At 47.9% G+C, this 18,241-nt stretch overlaps 1 protein-coding gene across 2 annotated transcripts in view; it reads left to right on the top strand.

Annotated features, from left to right (window-relative positions):
* LOXHD1 (lipoxygenase homology PLAT domains 1) overlaps positions 1-15,761 on the top strand; it is a 136,092-nt gene extending 120,331 nt beyond the window's left edge. For both annotated transcript variants that reach the window (XM_016225121.2, XM_016225120.2), the window contains 4 exons: positions 4,457-4,627; positions 8,606-8,738; positions 10,082-10,240; positions 15,281-15,761. In XM_016225121.2, the coding sequence (XP_016080607.2) occupies positions 4,457-4,627; positions 8,606-8,738; positions 10,082-10,240; positions 15,281-15,761 (944 nt within the window). The remainder of the gene's footprint in view (positions 1-4,456; positions 4,628-8,605; positions 8,739-10,081; positions 10,241-15,280) is intronic.
* Positions 15,762-18,241: the final 2,480 nt, after the last annotated feature.

Genomic DNA, 18,241 nt, shown 5'->3' with positions numbered 1-18,241 from the left:
GTACTTGCAGAACATTCTCAAAATATCCCTAATCAATCTCTCCTTTTTCCCAAGAAGGAAACAAAACAAGAACCCTGAATTTTTTCCCACCCTCTCACCATCCATTGTCTTAGGACTAATAGCAGGTTGGGTGGTGGTTGAGAGTCTGATGCAATAACAAGGGTCATAGTCATTAAGACCATCTTCTGCTGCAGATAGTTCACAAGCTCAGGACGAGCCTCTGCCCATGACACTCAACAAATGGATCAGTCAAGACAATCACTTCAGTATTTAAATAGGCTGCCAGTGGCTCAGTAAAACTACCAAGCCCCATTGTGTGTGTCACCATAAGCCTTATGAAAAGGATTTAAAGGATCAGATTAATGGTGGGGTGGGAGGGGGTCTGCCAACCCTAATATCCATTGCAAACAGTCTCCTGTTGCAGTGTCCTCACCAAAGGCAAACCATTGTGTAGGAGTATATTCCCAGGGATTGTGCCCCTGCCAAAATCAGAAAGAAGCACATTGTACCCATGGGCTTCCAATCCTCTGCTGGGCTACCAACACACACCAACAAGATATTAGTACCCTTGAGGGCAGAGGGCCATGCAGAAAGAATCTGCCTCAGAATTTGCTGCTGGATAGAAAAGTATTTGAGGCCACTTGTCCAGGATAAAACACGCCAAAGCAGAATGCAGTCCCATCAGAGAGCCTGATGTCAGTAGGGTTAGCTGCAGCAGCTTAAAGTCCAGTGAGGCCAGGTGATCCAGAATTATATTCTCAAAGTGATAAACTCATTGCTTTAATTTTTGCAGCTGGGGCCTCCATAGTCCTGCAAGCAGTTAATTGGGGCTCAAAAGCCAACTATATTCCTCTACACAGAAAAAAATCATAAGAATCTAGACCTAAAATCATCATAGACTAGTTTCTGTCATAGCTCTGGACTTGTCATATAATTCCAGCCACTTAGACCTCAGCCAACTCCCACCATGCACCCTGCAGTGATTACATCTCCCTGTTTGTGATTAGCAAACTCTGAGTCCTCACCTCCTCACTGAAAGTTCTTCCTATTTCCTTACCTAACCAGAACCCCTCCCAGAACAGTCATCATATTTGTAACTACATGCTTATTCTGTCTCCTTTATCTGACTATCATCTTCTTGAGTCCCATTGTCTTCCTCATTGTTCTTTCCCTAATGTCTGCCACACTGCTGTGATATAGTAGGGACTTGATATAGTTTTAATAGAATTTATTTATATCCCTGTTTCATTCCCTCAGATCCATGCCTGTCTTTTTACGACTCAGTCACAGGGAACCTACATTTCTCCAGGCTGAGTTTTTCTTTGTGCCTTAGGACTTTCAAAAATTGAGTTCCTGGCCATGAACTTCAGGGCCCTGACTAGGTCCTCTAATGCTGGTGTCAGTCTCTGACACTGACTGTGTGCATATCTAGACTTTCTCAGTTTTCTTGATGTATTTTTCTTCTATGCAAAAAAAAAAAAAAAAACAACAACAACAACAAAAACCCAACAATTCCTTTTATCTCATCACTGTCAAAACCCTGATGGAAAGAGGTGGTTCAGCACCATGGACAGCTGCACACAGTCCTTTAGTTGCCAGGCTCTTCAAAGACCTTGATCCCTCCCTTGGAAAGGCCAAGACTATGGGATTGCCTTGGCCTCGTAATGGCCCTTTGACTTAAAGAAATTCTGAGTCATTGATATTATCTCTTCCCTTTGTAGGCAGAGAAACAGTCCTCCTCCCGTTCAGCCAGACTTTGGATCTGAAAGTAGAACCATGTCATTGGCAGGGAAAGGAACATTTTGGTATCCTCATTGAACCCAGGTGGTTGGGATATTAGCATCAGGAGAGGAACAGGAAGCCCAAGTTCTGTGCCTAACTTCCTCTTTACAGTAACTTTCTCCTCCAGGGATGGAAGTTTAAATGTTAATATAAGCTAAGACAGCTAAACATGTCCTTAAGTGCTCTCTATGCCACATTTTTTCATATTTAGTTTAAAATATTCAAGCTACATTATGCTTCCCTTGCCTAGAAATTTATGAGGACAACTATATTTTGTTTCAGAGTTTTCCACACACAAGAAAGTTATGGATCCTGAAAAATTACTGTGTAAGTCAGGTTACAAATGCTTAGTTAACTTAATAGCATAGCAATCTCTCTTTCCCTGAATCTACCTTTTAATCTTTTTTTGTTTATCCAATATTGGTTCTTTTTTTATTAAAACATTTTAAACATGTACAGAAGTGAAGGGAATATTATAATGAACTTCCACATACTCATCACATAGATTCAACAGTTATGATTTGTCATACTTGCCTTGCCTTTTTACTTTACTTTCTTAGTTTCTTTCTGGTTGCTGGAAGATATAAAATCAAATTCTAAACCTCATGTCATTTTATCCCAAACCTAATTACCATGTTTCTCTTTTTAAAATGGACATTTTCTTATGAAATCACTGTGCCATTTTTACACTTAACAGTGTGTGTGTGTGTGTGTGTGTGTGTGTGTGTGTGTGTGTGTGTGATCCAATTTTCATCCTATATACAAATTTTCTTAATAACATAAAAATGCCTTTGTACTTTTGGTTTTACCTGAATCATTATGCAAACAAGGTCCACACAATACATTAGTTGTTATGTCTCCTTATCTCTTTTAATGCAGAGCAGTGCCTACTCCCTTTATTTTTCTATGCCATTAACTTGTTGAAGGAATTGGGTCCAGTGAGCTGTGGAATTTCCACATTCTGGACCTGTTTGCTTCTTCCTGATGCTGCCGCCTCTTTGTTCCCCATATTTTCTACAACCTGGAAGCCAGTTCTCAAGGTTTGATTAGATTCAGGTTCAACTTTCTTTGGAAAGTATACTTCATAGGTGGTATCAGAAGTACTTTAAAATTGGACCTGTGTACTTCATATTACACCAGAGCAGTCCCGCTCCTATTGATACTCACATGGAGTAGTGTATCCAGGGACTGTCAGCCTGATTGCTCCATTGTGAAGTTCCCCCATAAGTCTTCATCTAATGGCTTCATCCAGTGATGATCTATTAGGGTCACAAATGGTGATTTTCTAATTATCACTTCTTATCCACGTATCAGCTAGAATTCTGTCAAAAAAAAAAAAAAGTCTCTTGGGCTATTTGATTACTGTGAAATATAGTTCATAGAGGAAAATCAAGATAAATGATTAATCCTTCCCTTTAATTCCAGTTATACAGAGAGCTCTTATAATACTGAACAAATTATAACACAAGAGTGTTTATTTTCTAATTCATCTTGCTCTTCTTGCTTCCTCTGAAATGAATACTCTCCTGAAATGAAGAATTTTTTTTAACCACAAAATGAATTTATATGTTTTCTCTTCACTAATATAAATTCATAGAAATGTGAAGGACCTCAGAAATAATCATCATCATAACCTGTCACACCACTGGGATTTCTCCCTATGTGTGGCCCTTTGGCTTTTTGAGTTCTCAAGGACATTGAAGGGTTGAGAGTAACTGAACCGGTGCATGGTGCACACAGCATGCGGCGCACAGAGCAAATGCACATTGATTCATACGTGATGGCTATAATTTGAGGGGAACACTTCTAAAGAAATCCCTGCCAATTATAGTGGAAGCACCTGATTACTTGATATTAGGGCAATATGTGTCAGGTTTAGCAACATACCCTAAAGAAATAGCAGCTTATGACCCCTCCTGTGATTGTCAAACAGCAAATGTTCTCAAAATCATAACATATTTATTCAACACTCATTCAGCAAATACTATGTGCCAGTTGCTATGCTGGGGGTTGGGGAAACAAAAACAAGTAAGACCTGGTCCCTGCCCTCAAAAGCTCATGATCTGGGGAAAGAGGCACATGTAAACAAGGTGGTCAGGGAATGGCCAAGGCAGCTTCAGGATGCTGTGGGAGCAAGGAGGACAACTGATGCAGGCTGAGTAGGCAATGGGGAATGTTCAGGAAGGCTTACTGGAGGAGGTGATGCCTGAACTGATTCTATAAGGATAATGGGTGTGAGCAAGGTGGATACTGGTGTCAAGGAGTCATAGGATTTATCCTTCAACTTTATGAACTCCAAAAGGTCTATTTCTTGGGTCAGAGACCCCATTGTAAATCTGAGAAAGCAATGAGCCCTAGTCCTGGTAAAATGTCCCTGTATAATTAATTATAGCACAATTTCTCAGTACCCATAAACTGCTTAAATCCCATACACAAATCCTCTAAGGGTTCATGAACCCCAAGTTAAGGATTTTTTTTCAGGAGAATTATATTCTCTGGGCTACAGGAGCCCTCAGAGATCATCTAACCCAACCCTAATTTCATCAAAAAGGAGACCAAGGCCCAGAGAAGACAAAGAACTTATCCAGGATCAAGCAGCCAGAGAGGGCTGGGGGAGTGGAAGTCTGAGAGGGAAGGGGAGCACATTCATTTCCTTGCAATCTCTTTCCCACAGGAATATTTCCAGGATGGCACCTGAGTTATGTTGATGTTAAGGATAACTCTCGTGATGAGACTTTCCGCTTCCAATGTGACTGCTGGCTCTCCAAGAGTGAGGGAGATGGACAGACAGTTCGAGACTTTGCCTGTGCCAACAATGAGATCCATGATGAGCTGGAGGAAACCAGTACGTGGGGAAACCGGTGGGCTCAGCCTTGCTGTGATGCCTGGGCTGAATCTTCAGCTAAATGAGAATTAGCTTAGGAGGGAGGTGGGAAATGATGTTGACAAATCTAAAGAAGAGACTGTTACAGCTAGAGGGGAATCAGATGCCCAATGAAGGAAATACTGGTGGGAAAGTACATAAGTAAACCCCGAAGTGTTGCTTGATAAAACCCAGAGCAGCCAAGATACTGGTACCAGATCATGGCCCTGAATCTCAGGGACTAATTAAGTAGGAGCAAAATCCACCGGAGACAAGTTCACCCTGTCCTGAGGGCTGAGCTGGGAAGTTTGGTGTGAAGCTCTCTCTGGTTTATTTTTATATCATGGACTCCATCCAATTGATGCCTGTGGCAACAGCTGCCAAATCGAGCCTCCTTGGAAACAGAATGTGTGGGGGGAGCCAACATCTTCATCAGCCACTTTCTCTTTGGTGCTTTCCTCAAAGGATATTTAAAGGGAAAGAGTAATTGCTCCATAAGGTGGGTGACCATCAGGGAGTAGGGAGGTGTTTCTTCAATACAAATGCCAGTGTCTGGGTCCAACAGAGCAAAGAAGGCTTATCAAAGGCAGAGCCCAGTGTAAAGAAACTATTTTCCAACCTTAGTTATTAACATAACACTAGCTGTAGTAAGAGATAAACCCTAAATCTCAGTGGCTTACCACAACAAAATTTATTTCTCACTCGTGTAACAGTCTGGTGTTGGCGTTTGGCAGGAAGTCTTCTACACTGTGATTCAGGGACCCAAGCTCTTTTCATCTGTGTCTCTGCAATTTTCAACACCTGGCTCCCATATTTCTTGTAGAAGGGAAAAGAGAAAGCTTACTCCCTTACCTTCTCTAGCACAGGGACTTACTTTCAGCTGTGAGAACTAGTCATGTGGTTCCACCTCGATGCAAGGGCACCTGGGAAATGTAGTCCCTGGCTGGACAGCCCTTCCTAGCAAACACTACACTGCTGAAGGAAACATGGATCTTTGGTGAAAAGCCACCTACCCATCTCTGCCACGCCATCTAAATTACCAAATGACGAAATTAACTTCTTTGAGAGGTACTGAGCATTGATGTCCCTGGGAGCATTCAAACGAGGGCCAAGCACCCATTTGTCAAGTTATCTGTATGAAGATTCCTGCACTAATTTAGAGGGTGGACTCCCAGCTGCTGTAATTGCATGTACTGAGGAGTTACTGGGTGCCCGGTTTTAATTTAGCTGCTACAGTAATGCACACTAGTTGTGACCCCTAGTTGATTTGTATCAACCTTTGTACATATGTTAGTCTCTCTGCTCAACTGTAAGCTCCTAGAAGTCAAGGACAGAATCACTCGTGTCTGCAGCCCTCTGCAGCTCTGTAGGCTTTGGGACTTAACAGGTGTGCAGTTAGTTAGTACTCAGTGAACAGAAGAAGGTGCACTCCTTCTCCTTAGAGCCTCACAATCTTGTTAGAAGGAGAAACTTAAGCCCCTTATGCAATAGGAACACTTAAGCCCCTTACGCAGTGCCCAGATGAGCAACAGAGGCTCCTCAGGCTATTGGCGTTCAGGGGAGGAGAGATTTGTGAGGCTTGGAGCATAATCACTGAGTCTGCCTCACAGATTTCCTGCCTAACAGCTGCTAAGACCTGCGGGATTTGGGTTGGCAGGGAGATTGCAAAGGGTAGGCCGCATGTGTGTTAGTTCTAGAAGGATGCATATGAACTGGAGATGGGAGAGCAGGGGCCCAGAGCCCAGGAAACACCGGATCAGTCTGTCTTTACAAGGAGCCTGTAGAGGGCATAGTGGCACCCTCTTACACTGCCCATCAGAGGACAGACAGCCACCTCTTTGTCCTCAGATGGAAGTTCATCCTAGGAGAACCAAGGATGCAGCTAGAGCCAAACAGCCAACCCTCAGCTACCTTTATTTAACCATTTGGCAAATACTTATTGAGCACCTACTAAGTGCCACAGCTTATTCTGAGTTCTGGGGACACATTAATGAATAAAACAGAGACCCTGCCCTGTAGCACTTACATTCGGTGTCTGTGACCCAGGGGGCACCTCTGGGCACCCAGCTTGTGAAAACAAACACCCTCTCCCACTTGAACAGAGGTTCGTATGTGGGAAGCGCCCCACACCCCTGTTTCCATTAGGTCCTCAAGCCCCACTCCCTCCCCATGAGCCAGGGCACACCTCTCTCTCATGGGTAAGGAAAACAAAAAAGCCAGAGAGGTGAAATGACACACCGAAGGCCCATTGGTAGCCAGCAGGACCCAGGTGACCTGAGTCCCAGCCCAGGACTCTGAACCACCACAGGGAGTCTTGTCAGGTTGAGCCTGGCTGGCACTCCAGACTGATGGATTGCCCCACCTCACTTATCCCCCTATTTCCTGCCTCTACCTCTGATGCTTGTTAGCAGTTCTGGAAGCTGCTTCCGGCCCTCTGCAAGCAGGTGTCACTGCACTTGATTCTAACGTGCAGCTGAAGCTGAAAACCAGTGGCAGTCTTGAAATAATACTGACGTCCAGGTCCTACCCCTAGAGATTCTACTGTAATTGGTAGAGGGTAAGGCCTGGACAGTAGGATCACATGCTCCTTTGTGCACGCACACACATGCACACACGTACATGCATGCATACACACGGACGTTCACACACACCTGGGAGGACATAAAGGTCTCTCTCACTGGGACGTCCTCCACCAGGGCCCATGCTTCCCTCTTTACAGCTCCCCATTTTCTACTCCCCCTCTCTTGAAGCCATGTAGGCCTGTCATCAGCCCAAATACAGTCCAGCTGATGGCCTGCTCCCCAGGGATGGAGATGTCACTGCTTTACCAAGCAGCTGTTAGAAAACAAATCTTCATATTCATGTTCTTGATGCTTCCATCCTTTGGCAGTTCCAATGAGGTCAAGCAGAAAACTTCAGGAGAGGCTAGGACTCTTGGCTGTACGTGTCTGAACCCCGGCACTAAGCTGGCTCCAGCAAAATGGGTGTGTACTGGTTCCCAGAACTTGGAAGTCTGAGGTGGAGCTGGCTTAGACTTGGCTGTCGAGAGGCTGAGCGATTTCAGTGTTGTCAGTGGTTTTCAGTGTCTCTGTCCTCCTTTTCCCCTCACAACTGTTTCTTTCTCCACATCGTGGGAAGATGGCTTGCTGGCCACCCCAGCCCCACAGCCTTCTAGCTCAACAGCCTCCATGGAAGGGAAGAGAGTGTCCCCCAGAGGAAGATTCTGATTGGCCAGGCGAGGACTCTCAGCCCCATCCAAACCACATGGCGGGAGCTCCCAGAGTAGAGAACGGTCCTGACAACATGAGGTGGGGAAGGTGATCAGGCACAGTAAGTGCCACATGCCCTCTAGAAGCCCAGCTGTCCTCGCCCTGCCACTCCTCCACAGCATCACATGCCCTGCAGGACAAACACCTGCTTATTCAGCAGCTGCTCACACGACATGGCATTGGCTCCTCTCAGCATATTCTGGATTGCTTGTCCATCTCCCTCTGCAGATGCCATGCCCAGAGCACAGGCAAGATGTCAAGGGTTTTCTTCTCCCCGCTCTCTTGTCCTGCCACTTGAGCCACACTCATGCCTCCGGAGCTCGCTATTCTTTGCCTATGATCTTGCTTTGCATCTCAGGAGCTCATCTTCCTGGAGAGCCAGGCCCCCCAGCGTCTCTGGAAACCTGCTTCCTGGAGGCAGCTGTGGCTGTTGCTTCATTCCCAGCAGCTACCATGTTCCTCAGGCAAAGAGGCTGCTACTATAAATAAAATGGGAACATCATTCTAGCCCCCAATCAGGGCAGGTTCTATTTATAATGCCTCAATTGCAGCCATTTTAACCTGCCCCCTCCCACGCCAGGTTTGGTCTAAGATCAAACGTAAGACTTGGAGGGAGCAGCCCTCAAACTCCTGCCCTGATGGTGGGTGCTGCTTCCGCTCCGCTGACCCTCTCCCACCTTCTCCACTGCAGCCTACGAGATCGTCATAGAAACAGGCAACGGAGGCGAAACCAGGGAGAACGTCTGGCTCATCCTGGAGGGCAGGAAGAACCGATCCAAAGAGTTTCTCGTGGAAAATTCTTCTAGACAGCGGGCCTTTAGGAAGTATGAAAACGGGAATGGGGGTGGGTGGGCTGGGAGGATCAACCCCAACAGTGGGAACATAAGATATTAATGGGCTTAAACTGCAGGTGCTTATTGAGTACCTACTGTGTGCTGACTCCATGGGAGCTCCTAGGGAACAAAACAGGAAATTTATAAAGGGAAAGCTAGGAGGGGACTGCCATTTAAAGAAAGCTCACCATAAGAGACTAGAACTTAGTTATTCCAGCCACACACACACACATAAATGGTAATTCTGTAATGTGATTGAGGTGCTAATTATCACTGCAAAGGCAATCATAGTACAATATATGTTGTGAATTTAACGTGTTGTACACCTTAAATTTACACAATGCTATATATCAAATATAGTTCCATTTTTTAAAAGTTAATGGAAAGCTACAGTAACAATTAATTAATTAATTGACTGATTAAAGAGACCTCACTATGCAGCAAGACCTAGAATCACTGTAGACATCTTCTGTCCCATGTCCACCCAGACAAGGAACTCACAGTCCAGTTGAAAAGAAAGACATCCACCCATAAAATTGCAAAAGAATCATAGAAGACAACATAGAATTAAGTTCTAGTGAGAAGGAAGAAGGGAGGAGAGAGCCTCTAAGATTCTTTATAGGAAACTCAAAATTGAGTCTTGTGTAAAGGGGCCTCTAGTCACCACTCCCGGTTGGCAGACACACCCTGGAAAATCTCACCTCCTCCCCTATATCGGAGCCCCCTCTGAGCTGCTCAGATGCCCACTTCATCTCCCCACTCTCTCCAAAAATCACTTAAATAAAGTTTCTCCCTTCCATAACCCACTCTACTCTTATTTAAACTCCCTCTATGTCAGGGTGAAGTATGAACTCCTTTGATTGGCACTTATAGACCACAGACTGCTGCACCCCACCTCCTTCCCATTGCATTTCCCTCACTGAACCCAACCTCCACCCAAGCCAGCACTCCCCCAAGAAGTGTCTGCACCTCCCCATCCCACTCTTCCCATCCCATGGCTTTGCCAAGTCGGGTCCACGTTGGAGGACTCTTCCCTCCCTCTCTCATCCCACCACCCCCTCATCCAGGGTACAGGGCCTCACCCACCTCTCAACTCCTTGCATTGTTACCATCCACTGGGACCAGGCAGCAGGCAGGGCTTTTTAATGGTGACAATTGTCTTCTCCCAAACAAGTCTGAACCCCTCAAGGAAGGAGGCCTGATGTGAGCTCTTGCTTGCTATTCTTTCCCTATTCCTCAGACCAGAGCCTGGAACACAGTAGGTACTCAATAATTGCTTCCTTCCTTCTGTGGGCATGGGTAGCTCTCACTGGCCACATCTTTATGTCCTGCAGGGGGACCACAGACACATTTGAGTTTGACAGTGTCTACTTGGGGGACCTTGCTGCCATCTGCGTGGGCCACCTTGCCAGGGAGGAACGGTTCATCCCCAAGAGGGAGCTGGTCTGGCATGTCAAGACCATCACCATCACAGAGATGGAGTACGGCAATGTGTAAGTATGTGCCCCCAGCCCTCTCTCCCAGCAGGAGACTGAGGCTGGACCATGGGCAAGACAGCATAGTGCAGGGAGGTGTCCCCTATGAGGAGTGTCAGGCAGGCGTACCGGTCTGGAGCTATCTGAGCCATAGGCCTTTTATTCCATGGACTCTTTGGAGAACACCGAGCAAGTCAGACAGTGCCAGACAGCAGAGACTTTCCCTCTCCTCCCCTCCCATCACTGTGTAATGACAAAGAAATACAGTTTTGAAGCCTGCTGCTTCCATGGTCATAGTGAAAGGCTGCCATCTATGTGGGCAGGGTAGGGACAGGGACAGCTGGGGTAATGTCAGGGCTCACCTGCCTCTGAAGACCCTAAATAAGGAGCTTTGCATTTCCCCAGGGCCTTCCTGGGGATTCAGGCATTTTTGGAGGATTAAGAGTCTTAGTTACCTGGGTAACCATCCACAGTTATCAGTCTGTCTAATTAAAACCACTTGGTAACCAGTTGGAGACCAGAAAGAGCCTGAGGTTCTGGAAGGCAGGAAATATACTGCAAAGGAACCAGGGGAGGAGGAAGGGGAAGCTAAGGGCAATGCTTGCCTCAAGGAGGGTGAGCCTGAGGAGTGAGTGAGAGCCAAGGTCACAACTCATGCTGGGACACTCCCCCAAAACTGCTGCTGACCCCTCAAGACCTTTGTGTAGACTTTTGGGGCTGGCCCTGCCCATGGCCACACCTTTTACGATAAACACACTAGACAGAAGCAGCAGCCAGGTGCAGGTCTGCCTTACCCAGGCAGGGCCCTCAGCTGCAGGCTCCAGCCTTCAGGAGCCCAAGCATCTCAATGCAGTCTGTCCATGCTCAATCTGAAGCCTGCAGACCCCTGGAACTGGCCCCCTTTGGGAACTGGGCAGGAAAGGGTTCTGACTTTGGGACTTTTCTCTTAGCCAGCTCAGGCTGCCATAACAAAGTACTTAGGACCAGGTGGTTCAAACAACAGATATTTTTTTCTCACAGTCTGGAGATTGGAAGTCCAAGGCCAGGTTGCCAGCATGGTTTGGGTTCTGATGAGGCCTCTCTTCCTGGCTTGCTGCGTCCTCACTTGGCAGAGAAAGAGAGAGAGCTCTGGTGTCTCATTCTCTTCTTTTAAGGGCGCTAATTCCATCTTGGGGTCCCCACCCTCATGATCTCATCTAAGTCTAATATCTTCCAAAGGCCCCATCTGCAAATACCATTACATTGGAGTTAGGGCTTCAATATGTGAGTTTGAAGGGGACACAATTCAGACTATAGCTGCTTCCTTCTGGGGCTGCATTGCTATTTGTTGCTCTGTTAGAGGAGGACCAGCTGGGGTATAAGAGATCCTGTAGGAGTCACTAAGCATGGCTGCTTGGAGCAACACAGGTGAGGACTTGAGAGCTGGGACACAGAGGTCTTAGAAGAGTCAGTGACTCACCCAGCAAGCCAGGGTCAGGTCAAAGCATCTTCTGCAACCGGTTACTGTCTCCCAGCCACAGGGAACATGGTTGTTGATACTGCTCCTCCGCAAACCCCCAAAATAAACCAAACAAAACACTGCTAGATGATACAATAATAAAATAAAGTGGTCATCCCTTGAGTTAGCTTTAAATGGACAATGTTGGCTGTGAACAAGAGACAGCCAAAGATCTCAGCACCCGCCGCACCTTCCGGTCTCGGGTGGAGGGGAAGCGGAGGTCCAGCCCACCGTCCTGGGCTGAGCTGTGGGATTTCTCATCCAGTGGAAAGAAGCAGCTGCTCCCAGGAAAACCTCTTTTCCTCCACCTTCCAGAATGTGGCCTTTTGTCATTTGTCCATTTGTTAGTTTGTTGACTGATGGGGAGCAAGGGATGTCCTAAGGGCAGGGCTCTTCCAAAAAGGGAGGGGGGTGCAGGGAGTCCAGACCCCCAGATACTAGAGCTGCCATAGGTAAGCTGTGTGGCCTCAGGCAATAGCCCATCACCTCACTGTGCCTCAGTCTCTCCTTCTGGGAGGCGATCTGATGCTCTCTAGAGTCTAGAGGTAGGGGAAACACAGCAGGGTGCCAGTCTGCGGGCTCTCAGAAGTCCTACTCTCGCCCACTGCCTGTGTATGTCTCAAGCCTATGGCTTCTGGGGAAAGACAACCTCTCCCCCAGAAATATCACCTCCATCCAGAAGGGGGACTGCAGGCACGTTTAATCATTGTGACGATTGGCATGTCACCATTCTAGCACGTACTGGCATTCTGCCATTATAAAAGCCACTACATAGCCCTGTATATGCATCCATAGTTCCTTCCCAACCACCACATTAACTGTAATGTTTGGCTTTCCATGAGCTGCAAATGAATTTAATCTCAAGTTCTTATGGACACGATAATCTCAGATCTTCATCTTCCCACCTTTCCCAGCTCTGGCTCCTCAGCAGCAATGTGTGTTACTTCTCTGACCAGTTTGTTCTTGCCTGTCACTAACATCCTTAGGATTTTGGTGGAAGGACACACAGAGAGGCTTGTGTTTCTTTCTTTAAGACTCAAAACAGCTTCATTGTCCTATCCCCATATCATATATATATATACTACATAATCATTATAAAAATTCAAATAATACAAAGAGAGAGTGTAAAAGATTCCCTAAAGCCCCACCATCCGAGGCAACCGCTGTGAGCATTTGGTAACTTCATTCTCTCTGGCATTTTCTAACATCTCACGTACACACTGTTCACAGAAGTGTGATCATATTCTACGTGTTTTTTCATATATTCAGTTTCTTTTGTGTTCGTTTCTGTGTTTGCCTTAACTCTTGCTGATGCCCTTCCCCTCCTTTCCAGCGGCAACAACCTGATGCATGTCCTCCCCAGCTAGAGGTTTGACTCCACAAAGCCCTGAGGTCCCAAGACTTGGTGATCTTATAATTATGTCTATTAGAAAACATCTCCTTATAGCTACACCAGGGAATATTTTTCAGCCATTAGAAATAATGAATTAAATATGTACCAGATGACTTGGAGCAAGTCCCAGGAAGGACTGTTGAGTGAGAAAAGCAAAAGATGGGAAAACATGTATTGCATGATGCCGTTTTGTAAAGGGACACTGACGTCCCACGTGTGTCTATGGGTGTGGGTCTGGGCAGGGTTGGGTGAAATGGAGGGGAATTCGGCAAGATCCACCTGCAATTGTGACGGGTTATCTGAGGTGACCATGGGACGCTGACGTGGAAATGAGGGAGAAAAAAGGAGCTACTGCCAAGCAAAATGGAGTGAATTTAGAAAAACATGCATATGATCACATGATTTGTGCATTTATATAGAATTATGTATATCAGTGAGCATATGCATAAAGAAATACACTGTAAAAGAATCCTTAAACAAAGAATGCAAGTGTCCCACCCACTAAGAAAGTGTGCTTCATAACAACAATCCAGACTTATCAAGATAAATTGGGGGAGGACAGAACTCCAAACAGAATAAGGATGTCCTGTGAAGGGTCTTTAAATAGCTGGCTCTTCAGCAGCCGGGCAGGCTGGCTCTAGGCCCCGGCTCTGGGCCCTGGCTCTGGGTCACCTTGAGCAGTGACGTCCCTTCTCCAAGCCTTAGTTTCCCCATCTGTGAAATGAGATGATGATGCCTGCAACTCAGAGCTGTTGTGGGAGCTAATGAGATGCAAGAATGCAAAGCCCTGGCATTTAGTAAGTTTACAGAAAACCAAGTGTTTTTGCTGTTCTGGATTTTCATCTAAAATGGGTTTGATTTTCTACCCTGGGCATGCCCTCTCAGGGCTGCATTCCTGAATTCATTAGCCAGTGCCAGAATTGTTTATTTACAAAGCTGTTCAAAGTAGCAATTAGGAGTCAGAAGAAACCATAGCAGTTTAATCCAAACCTCTGCCAATGGGAGTTGCCAATGGGAAAAATCAAGGTCTGGGTGGGAGATGTGACTTGCCCAAGGTCACACAGATAACAGGGCTGAAGCAGACTCCAGCAGGCCTCCTTACATCCTATGCACTGTTTTTCTGCTGTGCCCTCTGACTTCCTCCCTGGTAATTATTGGACTCATTGCCAAAATTGGGGAGGTATGGGGCTAGGGAGGTGTTAGGGAGGGGATTTTCTGGTCCAAGACTATTTCTCTTGGCCCTGAACTTGCTTCTGCTTGTGGTGGCTTCTTCAGTAGGGGACTTTCTCTTAACCCTTGCACTCTGCAGTCCATGAGCATGTGTACACACACACACACACACACACACACACACGTGCACACGCACACAGTTCAACTCAGCCAAGTGTGAGGAATTTGGGAGCACATTCCATGGCCATGTTTCCACTTGGCTTTGGCTGGGATTGTCACTCTGAATCCTGCAGCTGCCTCTGAAGGTGACAACATCGGGTAAAAACATTCACCAGTCCCTTTGAGGGAGAGAGGGGATCAGCATAGCTGGTGTGGAGTGAGCTTAGAGGAGAAAGGCAGGTGATAGGTCAGAAAGATAAACACTGGGAGGACGGTGAAATCAAGTAGGGTCTTGCAGGCCTTTGTAAGGTGGCGATTTTTATGAACCCTAGGAAGCCATTGAAGGGCTCTGAGCAGAGGAATGACATTCTTGGGCTTATATCTCCACAGGGTCTCTGGGCTGCTACATAGAGAACTGACCATAGGCAACAGAAGCAGGGAGACTGGGTGGGAGGCTGATATATTCCAGGTGGCAGATAGTGGTGACTTGGACCAAGGGGCAGCAGGACAGATACTGAAACACTGCCCACTTTTCCAGGAGAGCTGATTCTCCTTCTGTTGTAAAGGACAACATATTGGAATTGGCTGGTGGATAAGATATGGAGTGTCGGGTAAAAATAAGAGGAAACATTTTTTAAAAAAAGGCAACTGGAAGGATGGAGATGCCACTCTGTGAATGTTAAGATAAACAAGACTTACTCATGTTTTAATGAAGACATTTCCAGCCCCCATATCCTGTCACCTGGGAAGGAATCACTTATGAATGTCCAGGGGTCCTGGGAAAGGGTGTGAGCCTTGGCTGGTGTCACTGAGCTTCCCCACCCCCTCCCGCCCCCAGGTACTTCTTCAACTGTGACACTCTGATCCCCCTCAAGAGGAAGAAGAAGTACTTCAAGGTGTTCGAAGTCACCAAGACGACCGAGAGCTTTGCCAGCAAGGTCCAGAGCCTGGTGCCGGTCAAGTACGAGGTCATCGTGACGACAGGCTACGAGCCAGGGGCAGGCACCGACGCCAATGTCTTTGTGACCATCTTTGGGTCAAACGGGGACACGGGCAAGCGGGAGCTGAAGCAGAAGATGCGCAACCTCTTTGAACGGGGCAGCACCGACCACTTCTTCCTGGAGACACTGGACCTGGGCGAGCTGCGCAAGGTGCGCGTGGAACACGACAGCAGCGGCCACTACTCGGGCTGGCTGGTGGATAAGGTGGAAGTCACCAACACCAGCTCCGGAGTGGCCACCATCTTCAGCTGCGGCCGGTGGCTGGACAAGAAGCGCGGAGACGGGCTCACCTGGAGAGACCTCTTCCCTTCCGTCTGAGGGCTGGAGGCCCTTCCTCCAGCTTCTCACCAGCTGCTCCCAGCCGCACCTTCCCACCCCCACCTTGGCTTCTGGCAGCCTTTTCCCAAAGCCTCCTGGAGCTGAGGCTGGGGACCAGAAGATGGCATGTGACACTGTGGACCAGAACTTCACGGTCCTTCGGAGACTAGTGGGGTCCTGCCCCTCCCCAGTCTCCTGGACCTACAGGAATCATCAACACGTGTCATAATCCATGACTGCACAAAAATAACTCTTTGCATTTTCTTTTCCAATAACAGCGGTGACCAGGCTGAGACTGCTGCCGGGTATGGGTGGGAAGTTGAGCTTCACCCAGGGGATGGAAGTGAGGAAGAAGAGGCCATCAAGATCGTGTATTTTAAGCAAAAACTAATTAACACTTTTTTCCCCAAAAAAGCTGGGCTAATTAAATTATTACCAACCACACCCCACAAAGAACTCAGCTAGACATCTGCTCACTAAAAATGGACCCTTTTCCCCAGTTTCAATAAATCCAGCGCAAACGGAGAAAAACATCAGGAGGAAGAGTTTTTACCTGGGTGGGAGAGGGTGGGGAGGGAATTTTGAGCTTGTGAAAAGGTATGTGATTCTTTCCATCACTTCCCAGAGAACGCGTTGCCAAGTGCCTGCTGGTTGCCCCAGCCTGTGATAACACAGAGGAGACCTGAGCAGAAGGGATGGGGGCTGTGCCTGGAACAGCCTGGCCACTGCTGCATTCCGGCTGGGAGGGGAGAACGGGCCTCGGGGCTGTTTAGCACCTACTGCCTGTGGCTCTCTGTGGGGAGTTGGACTGAGAGCTGCCCTCAAGGCGGTCCCGACTTTGATGGAGAAGCAGCAGGAGAACTGCACACTCGTGGCAAGTGCACCAGCCCCTTGACTCCCCTCGCCACACAGTCCCTGACTGACAGTCACAAGGGGATCAGACATCACACAGCAAGAGTGCAGCAGAAGGGAGTGCCCCACTTCTGATTTTTTGGCAGTGAGGGGCCTGAACCCACGTCTTCCTATAGGAGGGCACCCCAGGAAGGGCTCCCACCACCCTGCTGTGTCCCCTGTGCCCTCCGGCCCATACAGGTGTAAATTCTTAGAAGGCTTTATGGCTCTGAGGCAAGTTTCAGGGAAGTCTAGGAGACTCTTGGAGAGCTGCCAAGGTCGAAAGCACTGGCTGGGTAGGCAGCCTGCCTGGGCGTGAGCCCCAGCTCCACCTCTCACCCACTGGGAGACCTTGGGCAATTTATTTCCTCTCTCAGGCCTCAGTTTCCTCATCTGTGAAACAGAGGGAATGATAGTACCTGCTTGGCAGGTTATTATGAGGGCTAAACGAGTCAATATGCCCACAGGTTTACCCAGCACTTGCACTGAGGGGTGAGTATGCCCATCAGGTTAAACAAGCAGGACTCAAGGGGACTGTGCTGTGCTGGGGAGGAGTAATTATTGAACAGCTTTATTGTTCCTTTTTCTGTGGCCCGCTTCTCCCTCTGTCCCTGGATGGAAATTTAGGCAAGCCTCACAACTCTTCCGGACTCTCTCAGGTTGTAAAAAGTCCAACAACCACTTTAAGTCACCCAGTCCATCTCGATTCTGTAATTTAAATGTATGGCTCCAATATGAATTCCAAAATGTCACACTCAGAATTGAGTCCCCGGGGTGCTGCTGTGGTCAGCATCTTTCCCTCCGGACTGGCAGGTATTTGCACCCTTCCCCTCACTGCACTTGTGTGGGCTCTTTCTCAGTCCCGCCTCCCCCTCCACGGTCTTTTTTGTTTCAGATCTGGGACACCCTCAGCTGTTTCCCTAGGTTCCCAGGGCCTGGGCCATTTCCATCGTGGGCAGTTGCCCACAGTTCCACGCCCAGCCTGTGACCCTCCAACTATGAGCACAGCGTCCTCTCTGCTGTGCCGCGGCTGGGGCTGTTCCCTCTGCTTGAAGTCTCCTCGCTCCCCATCCACCCCTCCTCCCCACCGGGCCGTGAGGCCCATGCTGGGCCAGACTCCCTGCTGTACAGCGGGGCCAGAGAGGGCCTCTGACTCACTGAGTGGTCTACAGAGAAAAGCTGGGCTCGACTGGGCCATCTGACGCCCTTCACACTCTATGGAGAAGGTTCTGGGGAGACATGCATTGTGAGGGGGAAGAGATAGGCAGGGGCCTGGAGTCCTGGAGAATTCCACATCTGTCAGGCCGGTCTCCACAGCCCTCTTCTTAGGGCCAAGCACCACCTTTCTGGAGGGGTGCTGTTATATTGCTGAGGGCCCTACGGTCCTTTCTCTACCCAGGCTGAGCGGAGGCTATAGGTGAAGGTGAGAGAACCACTTCAAGGTCACTGGGGCGAGGGGAGAAAAGGTTGACTCCCTGCTGCACGCTGCTGTCACCTGGCTGCTGCCCCCATGCTTGTCCTCTGTGCTGAGGCAGGAATGAGGGACGCCCATGGAACCGCCAGGACGGGGCCTCCCTCCAAATCTCACC

Source organism: Miniopterus natalensis, chromosome 7 (genome assembly GCF_054644295.1).
Source record: "Miniopterus natalensis isolate mMinNat1 chromosome 7, mMinNat1.hap1, whole genome shotgun sequence".
Lineage (NCBI taxonomy): Eukaryota > Metazoa > Chordata > Mammalia > Chiroptera > Miniopteridae > Miniopterus > Miniopterus natalensis.
Note: the sequence above shows the minus strand (reverse complement) of the source record. Positions and strands in the feature narration are given on the sequence as shown.